The sequence below is a fragment of the Aotus nancymaae genome, unplaced genomic scaffold (genome assembly GCF_030222135.1).
Source record: "Aotus nancymaae isolate 86718 unplaced genomic scaffold, 86718_ANA_hifiasm-v0.15.2.pri h1tg000049l, whole genome shotgun sequence".
Classification (NCBI taxonomy): domain Eukaryota; kingdom Metazoa; phylum Chordata; class Mammalia; order Primates; family Aotidae; genus Aotus; species Aotus nancymaae.
This window is the reverse complement of record NW_026988463.1, coordinates 3,390,912-3,413,436: the sequence shown is the minus strand read 5'-3', so window position 1 is coordinate 3,413,436 and position 22,525 is coordinate 3,390,912. Positions and strand designations below refer to the sequence as shown.

At 50.2% G+C, this 22,525-nt stretch overlaps 1 protein-coding gene across 2 annotated transcripts in view; it reads right to left on the bottom strand.

Moving 5' to 3' along the window:
- NAA60 (N-alpha-acetyltransferase 60, NatF catalytic subunit) overlaps positions 1–22,525 on the bottom strand; it is a 36,672-nt gene that overhangs the window by 4,366 nt on the left and 9,781 nt on the right. The window contains exons 1-3 of one of the 2 annotated variants that reach the window (XM_012441745.2): positions 18,528–18,633; positions 3,891–4,006; positions 1,425–1,554 (exon numbers count right to left, since the gene is read on the bottom strand). In XM_012441745.2, coding sequence (XP_012297168.1) covers positions 1,425–1,554; positions 3,891–4,000 — 240 coding nt within the window. In that variant the 5' untranslated portion in view covers positions 4,001–4,006; positions 18,528–18,633. Of the gene's footprint in view, positions 1–1,424; positions 1,555–3,890; positions 4,007–18,527; positions 18,634–22,525 lie in introns of those variants that run through there. The other variant, XM_064362387.1, reaches the window with a different exon arrangement.

Genomic DNA, 22,525 nt, shown 5'->3' with positions numbered 1-22,525 from the left:
AGCCGAGATCGCACCACTGCACTCCAGCCTGGCACCTAGTGAGAGTGAGACTCAGTCTCAAAAAAAAAAAAAAAAGACTGAGGCAGGAGAATCGCTTGAACCTGGGGTGCGGAGGTAGCAGTGAGCCAAGACTGCGCCACTGCACTCCAGCCTGGGCAACAAGAGTGAAACTCGGTCTCAAAAAAAAAAAGGAGAGATCAAAAGGATGTTGACACTTGCTTTCTGCTACATCTTAGCACTTAAAAATCAAAGAAAAAAAAGCTCAGGAGGAAGCTAGGACAGGAAAAGTGACTCAGGAGAGAAAAGGTCTGTGCCAGACAGAACACGACCACAGGGAAAACAGGGTAGATGCCAGTGGATTTGGGTCCTTAAAGGGAGAGACGTGCCTCCCTCTTGAACTTTTATTTGTTTACTTATTTAGAGACAGAATCTCACTCTGTCACACAGGCTGGAGTGCAGTGGTGCAATCTTGGCTCACTGCAACCTCCACTGCCTCCCAGGTTCAAGAGATTCTTGTGCCTTAGCCTCCCAAGTAGCTGGGATTATAGGCGTGTGCCATCATGCCTGGCTAATTTACTTTCATTTTTACTTTTAGTAGAGACAGGGTTTCGCCAAGTTGGCCAGGTTGGTCTCGAACTCCTGACCTCAAGTGATCTGCCTACCTGGGCCTCCCAAAGTGCTGGGATTATAGGCATGAGCCACCGAGCCCAGCCCTTCTTGAACTTCTAAAGAAATTACCTCAAGCCAAACAAACTAAACCATCTCATCTGCCAGTTGGTGGGTTTTTCCCTCCTTGGCTAAATCCCCAGGTGGTAAACACTACTTCAGATGCTGGGATGACCAACACTGTCAGGCAGAATGTTGACCAAAGTCAACCACCTGGAACAATGTGGCCATTGTGGCTATGGCCTTACTGTTTACATTCAGAGTGGGGTTTGCTAGCCTGGAGTGGGGTTGAGGCGGGTCCACAGATGCCCAGGGGGTTCTTAGATAGATAGATCTTGAAGGGCTCTGTTAAGTTAGAGGGGAAAAACAATTATGTCTTTACTTTCCCTGACCCCGAACTGTATGTAACTAGCATCCTTCAACAGGCTAAAGCAGTCTTAGCGGTTTCTATGACACTGCCGCCAACACAAATCAGGGATCTTTTCATATCACGTTTTAACCGCAGATTCTCAATGCATCATCTGTGCTCATTCCTGCTTCGGAACGACAGTGGTTATGAAGCCTGCTGCTGGGTATGACTAGAGGCCCACGTGCCATGAAATCACACACACACACACACACACAGAAAAGCACCAGCCGGGGACCAGCGTCGTTGGCCACTTGGATTCCTCGGGTCACAGACTCCTTGAACAATGGCCGAGGGGCAGGCGGCATGATTCCATCGCAGTGACTGCCAAGTCATCACCACACACACGTACCTCTTTATGTATTTTGGTCCTGTTTTTAATTTCAGCTACTATCATTCCCACAATGGCGCCTCTGTAGGTTGCAGCAAGGGAGAAGAACTTCTTGTTGGATGTGATATCACGATACCATGAGTCTGGGTACCTGAGAAGAGAACATACTCAGGTGAACCTGCCACAGGTCAAGTCCAACTAAAGTTATGCCCTAGACATCAGAACCACAGGAGGCTCTGGGTCGCTTCTGCCTGCTGCTCTAAGGCTGACGAGGAGTTTGCCCATCACTCGGTCTCTACCCGTCATAGCCACCTTCTTAAAGCAGTGACCTGTCTAGACAGGACTGGGGATCTCTGACGGGAAAAATAATTTTATCCGACATGAAATTGGCTCCATGGAAGCAACTCATGGAAGGTCACCAGCAGGGCCCTGTTCCTCCACCAGGTGAGTGACGATTTTAGGGTCCTTGTTACCCTCAAACACTTGGAAGAGTGCCTATGAGAATTTGTGAGACTTCTAGACGCTAAAGACCAGGGGAGTGAGTGGTTCGAGGAAGAGCCAGGTTCACAGCTACACGATCTGAGTTTACAACGCCTCCGTGAACAGGGAGGAACCTGCCCTTAAGGGCAACGTGAGGCTGCTAAGGGATGCTTACCAAGAATGTGGCCAAGACCCTCCAAGAGGAGCAGAGAAGGAAGAACAGTGGGCATAAAGGCCCAGGACACGGTCAGTAACAGGCGAATACAGCTCCAGCCCCAGAGTTACAAGGTCAAGAAGGCAGAGGCACGTGGGGTTTCATGGGTGTGTGGGTTATTTTGCCGCCTCACAGCCCAGTTCATGTCACCATCTTGGGAACCTGAGGCCTCAGGCCCACAAGGCTTGAGGAGAGATGGGCAGGCTGGGCGGCTCACGTGGCTGAGGCCCACAGTCCAGCGTGGCTCCACTGGCTCTCAGGCAGCCCTGGGCAGGGTCTGATCTACGCACTCATTGCAGCTTTTATTTCTCTAGATTAGTTTCTAGCAGTGAAACTGCTGGGCTGAAGAACATTCTTTTATTTTTATTTTTGAGACAGAGTCTTACTTTGTCACCAGGCTGGAATTCAGCGGCATGATAGCTCACTCACTGCAACCTCTGCCTCCCGGCTTCAAGCGATTCTCCTGCCTCAGCCTCCTGAGTAGCTGGGATTACAGGTGTGTGCCACCATGCCTGGCTAATTTTGTATTTTGTATTTTTTTTTTGAGACAGAGTTTCACTCTTGTTACCCAGGCTGGAGTGCAACAGCACGATTTCGGCTCACCGCAACCTCTGCCTCCTGGGTTCAAGTAATTCTCCTGCCTCAGCCTCCCGAGTAGCTGGGACTACAGGCGCGCACCACCATGCCCAGCTAATTTTTGTATTTCTAGTAGAGATGGGGTTTCACCTTGTTGACCAGGATGGTCTCGATCTCTTGACCTCGTGATCCACCCACCTCGGCCTCCCAAAGTGCTGGGATTATAGGCGCGAGCCACCGCGCCTGGCCTTAATTTTTGTATTTTTAATACAGATGAGGTTTTACCATGTTGGCCAGGCTGGTTGTGAACTCCTGACCTCAGGTGATAGGCCTGTCTGGGATTGTAGGTGTGAGTCACTGCACCCAGCCCAGGACGGTTTTTTAACTCATGAAGCCACTGCCAGCCCACATACCTCTGTGGAAGTGGGAACTGTCACAGAGGCCCCTGCTACCACCCTGCCAAGAGCATCTGAGGTGAACATGATGGAAATGCTGATGGCTGGGCAAGATCTTATTTTCCATTTTCAAAGTATGTGTCAACTGTTTTCATCACAAAAGCTGTATGTGCATATAATGTAGGCAATACGGACAAGAAAAAACAAAAACCTCACAGGCCCTCATAATAACCTGCCCACCTCAAACTGCTGAGACACGGTCAAACGGTATATACACCCTTGTACATTTTTTTTCACCCCCGGGTTCACAAATATCCTTGTAAAATTTTATCTTGTCCACGTTTTCGAATAAAAATAGGATCATGGTACATATTGTTTTCTAGTCTGCCTTTTTTCCTTTAATATCTTGTAAAAAAAAAATTTCCCTATCAAAAAATACACCTCTTTGACGGTTTTTTTTTTTTCCTGGCTGAGTAATATTGCACTTTTATATGCAGATACTCTAATTACTCTAATGCATGTAACCAGCTCCTTGCTATTAAGATACTTGAGTTGCTTCTAAATTTTCTGAATTATAAATAGCACCACACCCGATAGCTCTGTAACTGAAGTCTCTCACAGAGCCCTTCTGGGGCACTCTGCACACCCTGAGAGGTGGAGAGAGCCCAGGAACAGGGGTCCCCGGATAAGCTGGGTGACCCGGGACCCCCAAGGCCCCTCCAGGTCATTTCCGCGGCGTGGCATTAAGGGTCCAAGAGGCCTTCCCCAGCTGCGCACCTGAGGATCGCGTGCTCTCCCCAACCCTGAGTCTGCTCCACTTACTCGATGGGGAACCAGTCGCCACACAGGTGCTTCACAGTGTCTATGTCATCGTGGCAGAGGAGGCGAAGGCTGACCTCGCTGAGCGCGCTGGATGGTACCACCTCTGTCATTCACACCTGTCAAGAGAGCGGGCAGCGTCATCTCACAGCCTGGTCCTCCTGATGCTCATCTTGTGAGGCAAGCGAGACAGGAGAGCACAGGGTTTGTCTCACAGGTGGACACTCCTAAGCCACCACGCAGAGCGCCCTGCCCCTCATGACCACGCTTGCAGCACGCATTGCAGTCACCCCCTCTGCTGAGGAGACCCAGGCCCAGGAGGGCAGGCAGGATGGGGACCAGGACCCTTGCTGCTCGGCCCCAGCTCAGGGAAGCCCTGGCCAGCCTGTCTCTCTCCTCTCTCCCCATCTGAGCTGCCCCTGGCTCCTCCCTGGCTGGTCTCACATCTCAGGGCAGCGGTCCTTCCGAGGGTCAACGGCCCCAGCCAGCCTGACTTCTCTCAACCCCAGTCGATGGCTGCTGACGACAGTTGTAGGTTCAGCAGCCACCATGCCTCATCCCTCTTCAAAGCAGCCCGGCGGCCAAGGCAGTGAATGACTGGATTTGCAGGGGAAGTGGCGCCAGCTGGCTTTATCACTGGGGCGTGGGTCTGTGCTGAGTGGGTCACACCCAATCTCGCCTCCCCACCCAGCAAGTGAACACTCCTGGGCAGAAAGGAAGAGACTTTGGGGGACACAGTTCAAGTCGGGGGTCACAAGTGGCCAACGACTCTTTTCAATCAGGAAAGAGCATTTAATCCAGGGGCTGGGGGAGCAGCCTCCACCGTGTCTCATGTAACAAGGAAGTTATTATACAAAGGAAGAGAGAAATGGAGGAAGGCAGGCTGGCTGGCTGGCCAAGTGCTGCGCACCGAGAAGGGAAGAACAGAAGCCTTTGTTCTTTAAGGTGGAAAGTGGCCATTAAAAGGAAAGAATGGGGCCGGGAGTGGCAGCTCAGGCCCTGTATTCCCGGCACTCAGGAGTTCAGGACCAGCCTGGCCAACATGGCGAAATCCCATCTCTACCAAAAATACAAAAAGTAGCCAGGTGTGGTGGTGGGCACCTATAATCCCAGTTACTGCAGAGGCTGAGGCAGGACAATTGCTTGAACCCAGGTGGTAGAGGTTGCAATGAGCCGATTGCACCATCGTACTCCAGCCTGGGCAACAGAGTGAGACTTCGTTTCAAAAAAAAAGGGAAAGGATGGAAGGCTGGACATGGTGGCTCATGCCTGTAATCCCAGCAGTTTGGGAGGCTGAGGTGAGAGGATCACTTAAGCCCAGGATTTTGAGAACAGCCTGGAACATAGCAAGACCCTGTCTCTAAAAATAAATAAATAAACAAACCCATAAATAAATGGGAAAAGATATTGCATTCATCCTGCTTTCTTAGGAGGAATTGTGTAGTTCATCTTAGGGTTGAGGAAAAGTTCTTTTTTACAGAAGAATGCTGGCTAAAAGTAGAAATAATGACAGAATTAGAAAGTCACCACTATGGAATCACCAACAGAAATGACTGAGTCAAGCAAGAATCAGGAAAGGCTGTTAAACTCGCCGGTGAAAGCGGCTGGGGGCAGGTGCAAGGTGTGGAGGCAAAGCCCCTGGGCTCCCAGGACAGGCCTCGTCTTTAGCTGGCAGTCCCCACTCCACTGGAGGGCTGAGCCTAGCCTCTCTGGGCTCCCGCGCCTCCTGCTGCCGTGGGCGGGAAGCACCCACGGCCATCCAGTGTCCAGGCTTCTGCACAACCCTCCCTTTCCTGACAAGGGGAAGAATTTGGACACCAAATGTGGTCTCTGCCAGCTCAGCCTCAGCTAATCAGATTCCTGGAGACTCTTCTGTGAAATGGAGATGGCCAGGCCTCTTCCCAGGGTGGTTCTGTGCTGGAATGAGCTGATGGGGTCCAAGTGCCAGGACAGTGCTGGCAGGGAGGCGGTACCCCTCTACACCAGCCTTGAGCGCCCACAAGCTGACACTCGGCATGGTCCAGCCTTGACCTGGGACAGAGCCAACAGTGACATCCTGAGCAGCTCTGCTCTGACTCCTAACCTCTGTAGTTCTCAGCTCCTAGTTCAACGTCAGGGGTGACAAGTAGTTCAGGCTCTGCTTCATAGAGAGAAGCCTCTTTAAACTCACCCCCCTACTACACCCTTATGCCCACTCCTTTGCTCCCAGGGTTCTGGATCCATGCACTGTTCAATCTAGACCCTTTAAAAATAGCTGGGCCAGGTGCTGTAGCTCACACCTGTAATCCCGACACTTTAGGAGGCTGAGGCAGGCGCATCACGAGGTCAGGATATAGAGACCAACCTGACTAACACCGTGAAATCCCATCTCTACTAAAAATACAAAAAATTAGCTGGATGTCGGGGCATGCACTTGTAGTCCCAGCTACTCGGGAGGCTGAGGCATGAGAATCACTTGAACCTAGGAGACAGAGGTTGCAGTGAGCCCAGATCGTGCCACTGCACTTCAGCCTGGGTGACAGAGAGAGACTCTGTCACAAAAAAAAAAAAAAAAAAAAAGTTAGCTGGGGCCAGGCATGGTGGCTCACACCTGTATCCCTAGCATTTTGGGAGGTCAAGGCAGGTGGACTGCTTGAGGTGAGGAGTTCAAGACCAGACTTCCCAACATGGTGAAATACTGTGATATGGTATGGCTGTGTCCCCACCCGAACCTCACCTCGAATTGTAGCTCCCAAAATTCCTACATGTTGTGGGAGGGGCCCGGTGGGAGGTAACTGAATCATGGGAGTGGTTTCGTCCATACTGTTCTTGGGGCAGTGAATAAGTCTCATGAAATCTGATGGGTTTATAAGGGGTTTCCCTTTTTGCTTGGCTCTCATTCTCTCTGCCTGCCACCAAGACATGCCTTTCACTTTCCGCCATGATTGTGAGGCCTCCCCAGCCACGTGCAACTGTGAGTCCATTAGACCGCCTTCCTTTATAAATTACCCAATCTCAGGTATGTCTTTATCAGCATCGCGAAAACGGACTAACAGACCCCATCTCTACTGAAAATACAAACACTAGCCGGGCATGGTGGTGCACCTGTTATGCCAGCCACTCAGGAGTCTGAAGCTCAAGAATCGCTTGAACCCGAGAGGCGGAGGCTGCAGTGAGCTGAGATGGAATCACTGCATTCCAGCCTGGGTGACAGAGTGAGACTCTGACTCAAAAATAAAACAAAACAAAATAGATGGCAAAAAACACACAAAGAAACAGATGAAGGTGTTCATCCGTTCAGGTGCGAGAAAAGCCTGTGGTTATGTACAAAAAGTCCATATTTTATATTAAGGGATGCACAGCAGATATGCAGGAGCAAAATGACTGTTCTAGAATTTAATTTAGTTGGAGCAAAAAAGTGGCAAAATGTTAATGAGGGTTAGATCTGGGTGACCGGTACGCCATGTGGATGTTTAAAAACGTTCTTAATTAAAACCAACCAAATTTCTCATTCCAGAGAGACTGAGTTTCCAATGTGGACGGCGGGTTTTGCAGATGACTGAATGGAAGGCCTCTGGTGTCTGCACTGAGAGCTCTGGAAAGCAGTGCTGTGTGCTGCAGCTGCTACCAGGGGCCGCGGGACCTTGTGTTCCTGGGAACGGTGGGCCCTGCGCACGTGGCTGGCACTGACATGCACTCAAATCGCAGGGGGTCAGCGTCTGGTTCACTGTCAGTGGGGGGATGCTGCTCAGGGCCCACACATCCACTGAGGTCTCAAAATGCGAAAGGACACTGGGCATGTGACTCAAGCACGGGTACCGTGTCTTCAGGAGGCCAGCTGAGGGCAGGCTCCCAGTCCCTTTCCCCTCAAAGCTAAGAAAACTGGCAAACCCAGAAACAGCTTACCCACACTTTGAACCTCTGGGACAAAGCTACTAAACCCCGTAACATCCAAGGCCGAGGCGGAAGTGTGGGCCAGTTCTGATGCAAAACCAACTGTGTCGGTGACACCCCAGGGTATTTAAACCCCAGAAACTTGTGTAACCAGGGCCCGCTCCTACCCTATGGAGTATACTTTCGTTTTCAATAAATCTGTTTTGGTTGCTTCATTCTTTTCTTGCTTTGTTTGTGCCCTTTTGTCCAATTATTTGTTCAAGATGCCAAGAACGCTGATATCCTCCATCAGTAACAACTGCCTAGGAGCCCCATGTGCTCAGCCGAAAGGAGCCATGGAGCAAAACTGCAGGAAGGGCCACCAAGACATCTCCAGCACCCACAGGTGCACCCGCCATCCCCCACCACTGTCAGGTGCTGGGAATTCAGAATCTGGGGGACACAGAATGGACTGCGTTTCAGTTACCAGAAGGGTTTCCTGGCACCCTCATGATGCCCACAGGTGCTCTACTTGCACTCCAGGTAAGAAAGTCAAAAAACAACCCTACTTCCTGGTGCCCTCTCTCCTCGGCTAGACCCTGTCCTGATGCCACAAGTCCACAGGGGCCTCCTCCTTCTCCGAAGGCACTGCTTCCAGACCAAGGAGTCACACTGCACTTGGAGAGGTCACCCTCTCCTCTTAATGGCTTGAGAGGTGCCCTGGCCTCTGCCCATGACCTCAGGAGCAGACTCCCAATGTTCAGCCAGCCATAGCCACATCGCCCTGCCCTCCCTTCTATTCTTTGCTGCCCACAGGTCCTCCCTGCCAGTCTCTACCTACACTCTGAGCCCCCAAGGTGCTCCCAGACCCTGCAGGGATCTCAGGTGTTGAGACTGCTCTCCTGCCATTTGCTTCTGCTTCTCAGCTGTGACCTGAAGTTTCTCCCATCTCCCTCAGGGTGGCTGGGAACACCGCATGAGACGCTGCTACCAAAGGCCGCGCCCACAAACCCCTGGTCCAGCTCCTTAGTCTCTTTCTCTCTGGCCCAAGCACCCGTCTGACATTTTCAATCTTCTCTTTTGCACAAGCTCCCCTCTTGACAGGCTGCCCACACCCTGTGGGCACCCATCTTGGGCAGGCCTCCTTGCCACCTCCTTTCCAGGCAACGGAACCACTTACAGCTCAACACCTGCTGCCAGCTTTCTGCTCTGCTCCGCTCCTGCCATTCAAACACTTATTCCTCACTCACCCCCCTTTTTGCCCCAGCATGCTGATGAAGGTGCACCAACAGCCGCCCCTCTCCAAAATCCAGAGGCCCTCCCCCAGGAATCCCTGCCCCAAACTCCACACCAACAGCCGCCCCTCTCCAAAATCCAGAGGCCCTCCCCCAGGAATCCCTGCCCCAAACTCCACACCAACAGCCGCCCCTCTCCAAAATCCAGAGGCCCTCCCGAGGAATCCCTGCCCCAAACTCCACACTAACAGCTGCCCCCCTCCAAAATTCAGAGGCCCTCCCCAGGAATCCCTGCCCCAAACTCCAAGCAGCTCACATCTCAGTGGATCTCCCTCTCGGGCCACCTTCTCCCTCTTCCTATCAAACCACCGCCCCAGTCCTGCCTGTTAGCACACCAGGCTTCTGCTCAAGAGAAGCTCAAGGGAGATTAGCACGCACTCCTCCATACCACAATAATGAAAGACCACTTGCAGCTGCAAGGTTTACTGGCTTCAAAAATCCAACACTCACCAACTCCATGCTTCTGTCTTTTGGGCGGAGCAGGGGAGAAAAGGAAAAATACAATAGTGACAGATACAGGCCACTGTCTTGTACATGAGTGAAATGGGCTCAAGGGTTAAAAATAGAGGACATCAGCAGCTAACACTGCGCATGGCTTGTCTCTCAAACCAGCAGCTGCCCACGGGAGAGCAGGCCATCTCCACAGCAGCCCCGGCTTCTTCCAAAGCATCAGAGTAGCAGGAAAGTGAATCATTTACTGAGTGACAAGAAACAAACACCCACCACTCTATTTCCAAACAGCCTCTCTCTGAAGACCATTATGAACCCACAGAGTGGCCACATACAACTCGGTGCACATCTCTTCAAGGGCAGGCGAGTGACACTGGGGGATTCTGTTTTTACGACACTCTAGAACTGGCCAAACAAGTCACTGGTACTGGCACCCAGACTGGTGAAGGGGGAGCTGAGGAGCGCGATGGCAATGTGCTATATCTTGTTTCCCAGTTGTCAAAACCTATGGATCTGCTGGGTGAAGCTGTGCATTTGGCTGCGGGTTAATCACACCTCAGATAACAACAGTAACAGCCACAGGTGTTCTGGCAAGGTCCCGGGTCCCAGTGAAGCCTTCCCTGGGTTGAATATTCTGTCATTCCTTACATTTCAAACCGAGAATCCATTTGGTCATTAATTTATCAAAACTGCACTGAAAATTCAGGCCCTACCCTGGGTATCAGGGTCTGAGCAGTGAGCACAGTCAGACTCTCTGATTATATGTCGGGGGAAATATCGGGGTGTCACAGTGTTTTCCAGCACCATTACCTAAACACTCACAAAAATCACTGCTTTTGCTAGAGGAATCTCACGGCAAACAGGAGAAGCGCCATCACCCGGGCTGAGCAGGGGTGCTCTTCCCCCACAGAGGTCACAGGGAAGAAGGCAGAGATGAAGGCAGGGAATCCATTCCTCTGCATCCTCCTCAAAACGGCACCCAAAACACAGGGTTCCCCCAGTGAGGAAGCCGACCGATGTTGCTGTACTAACCCTCATCTGCCCTAGGGGACAGCACCTTCCTGCTTTCGGGCTAGGGCTGGATTGTGGGAGGGCAGCAGGAAGGACAGCTCGCCTTTGTGGCTCTATTGGGTGTCAGAAGTGGAGATGACAAGGACGAAGAGCGGAAGAGGAAGAACAGAGACAAGAACATGACCCAAGAAGACAGAACACTACACCGGGGACCAGAAGATGTGGTGCCAAGACCGGATCCCATGGCTGCCTCTCTTGCTTCGGACAAGTTTCCTTTTTCAGGAATAGAAAATGAGCTTGCAGACGCGCCTCCGCTCCCAGCTCTCACGTTCCCACGGAAAGAGCAGCTCAGGACAACTGAGGTATGGGCTGGATGGGGCCAACAGGGTGGCCACCAGAGCAGCACCTTTGTCCCGGTGACGCTTTCAGTTGGGATCATGGCAGGCAACCGCCTGATAGGTTGTGCCTGGAATACAATTCCTAACTCAGATTGAGTGAGCGGGTCAATTGCTTCGGTTTAAAAACAAAACAACACAAAACTACCTGTAAATAATACCAGGTTTGCGGGGAGCTGGGAATCAAATGACAGTAAAATGTATTTACTTAAACAGCATTCTTGACTAACACCCAAGACTGGACCCTGTCTAAGGCTCAACCAAGAACTTGCTGTTCTTGGACAGAGATCTTAAGGCTACAGGAAACGTTCTGTGCTGCCTAGGAGGCAGGGGGCGAGATGGACAGGGCAGCTCCTCAGTTTAAAATGAAGAAGCCCAGCAAGAGGGGGTCGGGTTTCAGAGCACCTCCTATCCCCGCTTGCCCCTCCCTGGCTTCTTCACTTTCCATCACCATCTGCTGGGTTTTGCTGCTTTTTTGCTTTTTAGCCTCTGCTTCTCTGGGTTTGCATTTAAGATCCTCTGGATTTGCATTTAAGATCCTCTGGAGGCCGGGCGCAGTGTCTCACGCCTGCAATCTCAGCACTCCGGGAGGCCAAGGTGGGTGGAACGCTTGAGTAGAAACCCTGTTTCTACTAAAAATACAAAAATTATTGTGAGGCCGAGGCGGGTGGATCACGAGGTCAAGAGATCCAGACCATCCTGGTCAACATGGTGAAACCCCGTCTCTACTAATACAAAAAATTAGCTGGGCACGGTGGCGCGTGCCTGTAATCCCAGCTACTCAGGAGGCTGAGGCACGAGAATTGCCTGAACCCAGGAGGCGGAGGTTGTGGTGAGCCGAGATCGCGCCATTGCACTCCAGCCTGGGTAACAAGAGCAAAACTCCGTCTCAAAAAAAAAAAATACAAAAATTAGCTGGGCATGGTGGCAGGCGCCTGTTATTCCAGCTACTTGGGAGGCTGAGGCAGGAGAATCACCTGAACTCAGGAGGTGGTGGTTACAGTGAGCCAAGATTGCACCAATGCACTCCAGCCTGGGCAACAAGAGTGAGACGCTGTCCCAAAAAATAAAAATAAAAATATAAGTAATCCAAATTTCTGCCTGAATCTACAAGGGCAATTGTGGCAGATATTCCATTCTGTATCACTCATTTCAGTATTACTGAAGCTTTTCTTGCAATGACCTTGGATTGTTTTTATTACCAGAAAAACTGAAGATGCTGTATATGAAAATTATGAACACAAACACACACACACAGATTTTCTTTTAAGAGTTAAGATCTCACTATGTTGCTCAAGCTGGTCTCGAACTTCTGGGCTCAAGGGATCCTTCCACCTCAGACTCCCAAAGAGCTAGGATTACAGGCACATGCCACCATGTCAAGGTTGAATTTGTTTTTTTAAAGTAGAAACCGGGTCTCCCTATGTCGCTCGGGCTGGTCTCCAACTCCTGGGCTCAAAGGATCCTCCTACCTCAGCCTCCCAAGTAGCTGGGATTACAGGTCTCAGCCACCACACCCAGGCCAGCCTGCCTTTTTTTTTTAAGACAGGGTCTCACTGTGTCGCCCAGGCTTGAGTGCAGTGGCACGATCTTGGCTCACTGCAACCTCCACCACCTCAGCTCAAGCAATCTTCCTGCCTCAACTCCCCCAAGTAGCTGGGATTACAGGCATGAGTCATCACATTCGGCTAATTTTTGTATTTTTTGTAGAGACAGGGTTTCATCATGTTGACCAGGCTGGTCTTCTTGAACTCCTGAGCTCAAATGATCCACCCACCTTGACCTCCCAAAGTGTTAGGATTACAGGTGTGAGCCACGGCGCCAGGCCTCGGTTTGCATTTTTATATTAAAACAACCTCACAGGCTGTTTTTAGTGGGTATTTAATAGTGTCTTTTCAAATTATGAGTAAAATTATCACCCATTTTGCCCTAAAAGAGACTCAGTGCTGACCTTTAAACTCTGTGCCTTGGACTAGCGTGGCATTTTGTGCACTCATGCCAGAAAGAAATGTTCTAAACACAGAGTCAAAGTTGCAAGAAACAAAGGAGGTGGCTGTGGACAGGGAGGCAGAGTAGCCTTGCAAAAATACTTTAAGGCATTCCTGTGTAAGCATTAAAGAGTAATTTCTATGGCTATATAAAATCCAATCTTAAAAAATATTTAGAAATTTTAAGACAACCATTAAAAAAAAAAAAAAACATTTAAAAAGAGCATTTTCGGCTGGGTGTGGAGGCTCAGGCCTGTAATCCCAGCACTTGGGAAGGCCAAGGCAGGTGGATCGCTTGAGGTCAAGAGTTTGAAACTAGCCTGACCAATATGATGAAATACTGTCTCTACTAAAATTATACCAATTGGCTGGGTACAGCAGCACACACCTGTAATCCCAGCACTTTGAGACACCGAGGCGGGTGGATCACAAGGTCAGGAGTTCAAGACTAGCCTGGCCAAACAGTGAAACCCTGTCTCTACTGAAAATACAGAAAAAATAGCCGGGTGTGGTGGTACATGCCTGTAATTCCAGCTACTCAGGAGGCTGAGGTAAGAGAATTGCTTGAACCTAGGAGGTGGAGGTTGCAGTGAGCCGAGATCGCGCCATTGCACTCTAGCCAGGGCGACAGAGCGAGACTCCATCTAAACAACAACAAAAAGAGCATTTTCCTTTTCTTGAGGAGGTGAGTCCTCCTTTCAAGTCTTTGTTTTAAAATTGTCAAAGTAACCCGTGTTCACAGAAAAGTAAGAATGCACGTGCAACACAAAGCAAAAATGAAGAATCCTGTACGCACCCATCCCTAGAACAATTGCTATTAGTGGTTTCTTGTGCTTCCAACAAGAAAAATGTTTTCCTTAATGGGAGAGGGCTTGCCTGGTAAGGGGCCCATGGGTCTTCTGGGCTTGGGGGTGTACAAGTTATGTTCACACCATGTCAACTTGTCAAGCGATGTGTTTTCTGTGTGTATACGTCAATGAAAAGGTTAAAAATGGGAGGCCAGAGGAGATACGAAGTAATCTGAATCTAAGCATAAAGAAAAGGGCAGCGAATGACAGACAGCAAGACATTCTGAATGTAACAGATTCTGGAAAGAATAATCTCTTAACAGTTTACAACAGGAGTCAGAATGAGCCATCTCCCACAAAGAAACAAGTTTGGAAAAGCATCCAACAGCACTCCCATGAACGCCAAGGGAATGAGGGAAACATTGCTGCATTAACATTTTCCAGAAAAGAATCTTTTTTGGTACCTAAGGGAAAATTACCCTTATTTTATAAAATGAAATTACTTTCTTCAATAGTTATTTTCAAGATGGGCCCCAACGTCAATACTCTGCTGGCCAAATCGATCCTATTTCAGGAATACAGTAAACGAAAAGAGAGAAATACCATTTGCTTTTTTTTTTTTGAGATGGAGTTTCACTCTTGTTACCCAGGCTGGAGTGTAATGGTGCGATCTCAGCTCACCGCAACCTCCACCTCCTGGGTTCAAGCAATTCTCCTGCCTCAGCCTCCCGAGTAGCTGGGATTACAGGCGTGCGCCACCACGCCCAGCTAATTTTTGTATTTTTTAGTAGAGACAGGGTTTCACCTTGTTGTCCGGCATGGTCTCGATCTCTTGACCTCGTGATCCACCCGCCTTGGCCTCCCAAAGTGCTGGGATTATAGGCGTGAGCCACCGCGCCCGGCCATTTGCTTTTTAATAACACTAACTACACAACAAAAAATAGCACTGAAAGGTTTTTTTGTTTGTTTGTTTTTGGAGACAAGGTCCGGCTCTATCACCCAGACTGGAGTGCAGTGGCATGATCTCAACTCACTACAACCTCCACCTCCCCGGCTTAAGCCATCCTCCCACCTCAGCTTCCCAAGTAGCTGGGACTACAGGTGCACACCATCATGCCTGGCTAATTTCTGTATCTTTTGTAGAGACTGGGTTTTGCTATGTTTCCCAGGCTGCTCTCGAACTTGTGACCTCTAGTGATCCACCCACCTTGGCCTCCAAAAGTGCTGAGCCACTGTGCCTGGCCAAGACTATTTTTAACATGGTGTGTTAAAGATTAGAAAATACCTTTCTTTTGTCTTTTCGTGGAAGCAAAGGGAACTAAGACTTTCTCAGACATTTGTTTTGCATGTCTGTCCACAACCACCTCCTCTTCATTGCAACTTTAAATCTGTGTTTAGAATGTTTATTTCTGGCTTCAATGAACAAAATACATGCTATTCCAAGTGTATGGGGGTTTAAGAGTCCATTTTAGGCCAAAATGGATAATAATTTCACTCATAACTTAAAGAGACATTGGAACATCTCTAAGCTGTTGCACTCATAGCCAGTTCTCGAAATGGCTTCTCAGAATGTCTGGCCCCTTCTAGCCACTGGCCCCTGGCTGAGACAGAGATGGGGAATCCTGTCTGAGTTGCTGACAAGGTGGGACTAGGGAGTGGCGTTTACTTGCTTCCTCTCTACCTGACCATCTCAGCTTAAGAGCTGTGGCCATCTTGGGGTGACTAGCACCTCTCTGCCCACATCCGCAGTGAGGCACTCTGGCTCCATTAAGCACCACTCACTGTGGACAAGGACCCCAAACCACTTCCTGCAGAAACCCCTGGCTCCCCCAGTTCAGACCCCCTTCCTATCATTCCCAAAGTACTACACAAATGCCTTAGGGTTGGTAGCAGAATGTTAATCCTATTATATGCCCAGTTGGTTTTCAAACATAGGTCTCTCTTTAATCAGCAGTGTAAAGTATTTGGGCTTTAGATAAGCCCTGAACTGTCCTGCAGCCTCCTATCAGAGGTTATGCTAAAAAGAATGATATAGAGCCTGGCAAACTGGCTCACTCTTGTAACCCCAACGACTCAGGAGGCTAAGGTTGGAGGATGGCTTAAGGCCATGAGTTTGAGACCAGCCTGCGCAATATAGCAAGACCCTGTCTCTAAACAAACATACACAGGTACATACATACATACACATCAAAAGAATGATATGTAGGGAAGGAGGCCTGACCCTGGATCATTCTTTGCACTTCAAGGCACTTATAACTATTTGCTGAATCAAATTTGGCATTTGAATTTAGCCAGAAAGAGACCCAGAACTTCCGGCATCTTTCTGCAGATCAGCATTTTACTTGAAAGCACTTTACACAGACACAGGCAGAACCAGCTTCGACGCAGGGTCCACACCCCAGCCTTGGTTTCTGCAAACCAGAAAAGATGTGTAAAAGCTATGAGAGCAGGCTGGGTGCAGTGGCTCACACCTGTAATCCCAGAACTTTGGGAGGTTGAGGTGGCGGATCACTTGGGGTCAGGAATTCAAGACCAGCCTGGCCAACACGGCAAAACCCCATCTCCACCAAAAATACAAAAACAATTAGCTGGCCCTGGTGGCATGTGCCTGTAGTCCCAGCTACTCAGGAGACTGAGGCAGGAGAATCACTTGAACTCAGGTGGCAGAGGTTACAGTAAACCGAGATTGCGCCACTGCATTCCAGCCTGGGTGACAGAGTGAGACCCTATTTAAAAAAAAAAAAAGCTATGAGGGCTTTGTGGATTCCTTCCAGAAAGAGATGGATAGGGGAGATAATGGAGATGACACAGATGTGAAGGAGCCGCCATTTAAGGAAACACAGTGTCTGATAAGCAGCCGGCTTTCTGTTCAGGTGACAGTTGTCACCAAGCAAATGGGACCTCTGGGCTATTTCAGCAGAGCAAAGTCATGTGCTGCCCTAACTCAGAGGGCTGAAGACTCTTCTATGCATCTGCCAGCCCGTGGCTGCAACGTGACCATTCTAGATTCTGTACCCACCTGGTCTAACTGCCGCTGCTAACAGTACACCACAGTCTCCAGTCACCAGCACCGTTAGCAAGGACATGGCATGACCCCTCCTGGTCTCCTTTAAGGTGTACGTATCTTTTATCTCTCAAATCTCCTCACACCCAGGAACTTTCTTCCATTCTAGTCAGAAGTGTGCCGTTGCTAAGCAACCCAGACAAGTCACATCTAAAGATACTCTCCATACTGTTCCAGAGTGGGCCTGGTCAAAAACGAACACTGACAAAGTCACTTCAAGTTACAACCGGGAGAGGCTAAAGATAGGACATATACAGACCTTTCAAAAAGTTGTCTGTGTTTTATTCTGGCATGCTGACACCAGACCATTCCTTGACTTTGCTACTCGCAGTTTAAACCATTGTCACAGAAACCCAGTGTGTCGGCAAGCTCGGTGAGATGCAACTCCAGCAAATCACAGCCCAACTATGCATGCTTCATTCTCCAAGGACAGATCTACACATTAATGTGGAAAATCCTACAAGGAGGGAGATGAAGACCAGCCTTAAGTGCTGTGATGAACCTGTCTGTATGGAAGGTTCTGGGACTTATACTGCAGTCTCCCTCGACTTTCTTCTGGTCTTTAATCTCATCTCTAACTGAGCTTAAAAGAGTTCACTAACATGTGTGTATTGATTTGTTTTTGCTCCAGATCCTTTTGAATTCAATGATGTTAAAGATTCCCCCTTCCCTGCCACTGAACACTGACCCCGTATATCACAGTATTTCCACATCACAGTGCTACAAAGACTGCTGCATTTCTAGAGCCGACCTTTGGAGTCACATGACTTTCATGGCTCACTCAGTCAAGCATTAACTAAGGGTTTTATGCCTTCAGTGCCCTGGTAAAAGGAAAACATCTGTAAACAGCAATGTTCTCTCTAGTTCTGACACCTCTGATTACCACTCCAGATACCAAAGCGAACTACTCTGTTGGGCTGTTTACCTTTTAAGACAAATGAGTGACACAAAAGTGTTCAGCTCAAGCACGTGATAGAGGAAAACAGACCCACGAAATGGCCAACGTCCACATTTACTCCAGCGTACCTCTTGCCTGATGTCCAGACTGTAGGCAGATCTGTGGGTGGTCGTCCAGAGAAGGCTCACAGCTTACCCCCAAATTTTCCCAGCAAGAAAACCACAGAAAGCTACAGATTCCCTCTACTCCCTGGGAAGTACCCAATCTGGAGAAGAAAGTCGTATTTGGGGGCGTGGGGTCTCTATGGTAGGTCTATAAATGGCCAGAAACTTTAGGAATGAATATATCTTAACACCGAAAGCTGGGAGAGTAAGACTGGGAGAGACCTAGACGAAGCCCCTGGCTTTTATGCGTTCACAGAAGGCCAAACAAGTCGAAAGTAACTCCAATCGGTGCAACAAGTACCAAAACAGGCCAGGACCAGGCCAGGCGAGAGCCGGGCGAAGGCGCAAATCGCTGACTCGACTGAAAAGGCCTGACCCTTCACCTCGCGCGAGACCCCACAGGTACTCATGAGGACCACCCTCTAGTTGCACATTGTCTCGACCACTCGTCTCGGGGTCGGGCACAGACGCAACCCTCAGGCAGAAGGCCCGACTCCCACCCAGCACTGAGAGCCATGACCTCCTCACCCCCGTACCCGGCCAGCGCACACTCCCCGCCGCCGCACCCGAAACCTGCTCCCGGGAGGGCTGCGCGCGGCGGCGTGCCTCGCGGGCGCACTCGTTCCCGGGGGGCGCGCCAACCCCTCTGACCCCGGCGCGGCCTCCCCGCCCACCCGCTCCTTCGGCGACCCAGCTACAGGTCCGAGCACCGGCGGCCGCCCCGCGCCGCCTCACCTCGTGGGGGAGCCGGCGGCCGCTGAGGGTGTCGTAGGGCTCAGCGCATCGTGGAGGCGCAGGGAGCCAGGAAGTGGGGCCGCAAGGAGCCCGCAACGAGTTATGTAACCGGCAGGGGCCGCAGCCGGGACGGAGGCGGCGGCCCGCGGCACTTCCGCCTCCCGCTCCCGGCCGGCGGCGCAGCCCGGAAGCCCATTGGCCGCCGCCCCCCCGTGGCCCCGCCCCGCTGAGGGCGCCGCTGCCGCCATCTTGGGAGCGGGCAGGCCCCGTGCGAAGCCAGCCCGGGGATCTTGTCTGCAGGGCAATGGCGAGGGCCAGTGGAGAGGGCGAGTTTCTTCCGTGTCCTACGCTCCAGGGGTTCGCCGAGACGTGGCCGGCCAGACCCCTAGGCTCCCCAGCCTAGCGTATGCGGACGCTGGTGGCGCAGCTTCCGGGCGGGAGTCCTGCGGCTCTGCCGAGCGGCCCCCGCACAGACCCTGGCAGTCGCACCCGAAGCTCGTGAGAGCATGCAGCGCCGGGCCTGGCGGACAACTGAAAGCAGCGGCACGAGGCTGGCTCCCAGCCGACCACCCCGGCTAGCGGGCAGCACCACCCCGCGAAGGCACTGGCATCTCAGCTGACGGCAGGGTCCGATTCTGGCAGAAAGGCAGTTTACGGCATTCCCTGCGTAAAGCAGGAAACTTCAGCTGCCCTCCCGTTGCAGGGGTTCTGTAATGCAAGATATAACAGGGTCTTGCTCTGTCTCCCAGGCTGGAGTGCAGTGGCACAGTCTCGGCTAAGGCAACCTCGAACTCCTGGCCTCAAGCAATTCTCCCGCCTCATTCTCCCAAGTAGCTGAGACTACAGGTGTGAACCACCATGCCTGGCTAATTAAAAAACTTATTTTTTTGTACAGATGAGAATGTCATTATGTTGCCCAGGCTGGTCTTGAACCCCTGGCCTCAACTGAGCTGCCCACCTGGGCCTCCTAAAATGCTGGGATTACTGCCCTGAGCCGCCACACCCAGCCTGGGCTCTATATTTCAATTCTGAGCTTTCCAGAATACAATTTGAAGAGAATTGGTTTTAAGATTGGCGTCTTGGCTGGGCTTGGTGGCTCACGCCTGTTAATCTCAGCACTTTGGGAGGCCGAGGCGGGTGGATCACCTGAGGTCAGGAGTTCGAAACCAGCCTGGCCAACATGATGAAACCCCATCTCTACTAAAAATACAAAAAAGTAGCTGGGCATGGTGGCACGCGCCCATAATCCCAGTTACTCCAGAGGCTGAGGCGGGAGAATCGCTTGCACCTGGGAGGCGGAGGTTGCAGTGAGCGGAAATTGAGCCACTGCACTCCAGCCTGGGCAAAAAGAGTGAAACTCAGTCTGCAGGGTGGGGAGATTTGAGTCTGTGTGTCAGAGAGTAATTGTCCCCTAGTATCCATTGTCCAATTCCCCCATTTTCTCCTTTAAAAAAATAACTGCTTTATCATATCTTCTAGAAATAACAGAATCCCACCCCCTTCAGCAGGCAGATCACTCTCAAGCTAGGGTTTTATTTCTCAGCTTCTCCTGCAGCAGGATCAGGCTATGTGCCAAAGTTTTCACCAGTGGACAAGAGTGAGCAGGATGTTGGCAACTTCTCTGTCATGTGCTTAAAAGAAAATTGCTAAATTGTTAACAATTGGTGAAGTTACGTGAAGAGTACACAGATAGCCACTGCATTATTCTTTTTTTTTTTTTTTTCCTCTGAGACGGAGTCTCACTCTGTTGTCCGGGCTGGAGTGTGCAGTGGCGTGATCTCGGCTCACTCTAACCTCTGCCTCCTGGGTTCAAGCAGTTCTCTGCCTCAGCCTCCGAAGTAGCTTGAATTACAGGCACTCGCCACCATGCCCAGCTAATTTTTGTATTTTTACTAGAGACAGGGTTTCACCATGTTGGCCAGACTGCTTTTTGAATTCCTGACCTTGTGATTCACCTGCCTCAGCATCCCACAGTGCTGGGATTACAGGTGTGTGCCACCGCGCCCAGCCTCATTATTCTTTCAAATATTCAGGAGGTTTGAAATTTTCAAAATAAAAAATGTGGGGTTTAAAAAAAAAATTACTTGCTCCGTATTTCCTTTCCCCTTTCCCACTGGCTAGAAGATGGATGCAGTGGTGAGCCCCGTCAATGATAAGGAAAGGCAAAGCTTAGGTGCCTGCTACTCAGTGCAGTCTGCCATCCAGGAGCATGGGCACCAGCTGGGAGACTGCTAAACATGCAGAACGTCAGGCCTCAGCCAGACCGAGTCAGAATGGGCATTTAATTCAACATTTAATTCAGAATCTGCATTCAACAAGACCCCCTGTGAATAACAAGCACAGTAGAGTCTGAAAAACACTCCCTAAGGTAACAACAGAGTTAACAACATTCTATTGTTTCCAGGGTTCTATATATAGCACCATTAAGATGAACTGGCAAACAGAATGGCATGTACACCCCTTCAAACTAGGAGGCTCATGCCTGTAATCCCAGCACTTTGGGAGGCTGAGGCGGGCAGATCGCTTGAGGTTAACAGTTCGAGACCAGCCTGGCCAACATGGTGAAACCCCATCTCTACTAAAAATGCAAAAAAATAAAAATAAAATAAATTAGCTGGGCATGGTGAAGCATGCCTGTAATCCTAGCTATTTTGGGAGGCTGAGACATGAGAATGGCGTGAATCTGGGAAGCTGAGGTTGGGACCAGCCAAGATCACACCACTGCACTCCAACCTGGGCAACAGAGGGACACTCTGTCTCAAAAAAAGCAAAATAAATACTCTTTTAAAACACAAATGAGAAAATATTAACTATTTCTTCACTGCTTATGTGTGAGGGCATTGTGTTAAGCATGTTACAGAAGATCTCATTTGTCTTCACAACAGTTCATTCGGTCAGGTGCCATGTGTTACATAACAGATCTTCAAGGTTATTTGTACACTAAAAAAACCCACCCTTTCTTTCTGTGTTTGTGGCACGGACTCTACTCCTTGTTCCAGTGTGTTCTCTAACTGGTCTAATCCATTAAAGTCATCCCATTCTCCCTTGGCTCAGTGATGAGTTCAGAAGACCCCTGCCTAAGCAAGTCAAGCAGAGGGGCATCTGCTGGTTCCAGGGATTGGTTCAGGAATGGGTGGATCACCATCACCCTCAGGACTCAGGACCTCATCTCTTTGCTTTCCTGGTTCCTCCCTCTCTTTGCTATGTTTGAGTGTTTCTTCCACTCAATCTAACAGGCTACTAAGTTTGTGCTGACCATTCTCTTCTTCAGTTTATCTACTAAACTTCTGAGTTTTTTTTTAAGTTGTTTGGTTCCAGAAAGTTTTGCTATAACTGAATTTTCCGCTGAAGGTCTGTTTCACCAGAGCCCCCTATTTATGAGAGTTCTGTCTGCTCCTTCTCTCTCTGGCTCTAAGGTCTCTTCCAGCATATTATTGCTCTGCTCTTGCCTATCTACTCATGCCTCCTTTCACCCTCTGGTCGTGGGTGAGACACCTAAAGGTACTCCCAGTGGTGGGGAGCCAGTAGGCTCCTGTAGTCTAGCCACATACCAAGCTGCAGGCAGTGGCACTTGCCTGTATCCTCAATTCCTGTATCCTCAGCTGCACAACCCTCTTTCAGGCTTGGAGATAGGGAGGCAAGCAGGCTCCTCTGGCCCAGGGAGAGCAAAAAGCTACCATCTACATAGTCAGCTTCTGTCCTTCCTCTCTGAAATCCCATGACTCTTCAAGGCCAATACTGCTCCTGAAATTAAGGGATTTTCATTTTCACCCTAGGCCTCTTCCCCACAATCCCCAGGCTCTCATTTGCCCACAGAGGAACTAAGGCTAGTACCCAACCCCAGGTGATTCCAACCACCACCTTCCCCCAACCAACACCCTGCCCTGGATTCCGGCCACCAATGGCCCTATTCAAGCTCTATTTGGGAAAGGCAGGAGATGAACTGGGGTTGGGCCGGGAGGAGAGGAGGGACTGGGGATCAGGTTTCCCCACCCACT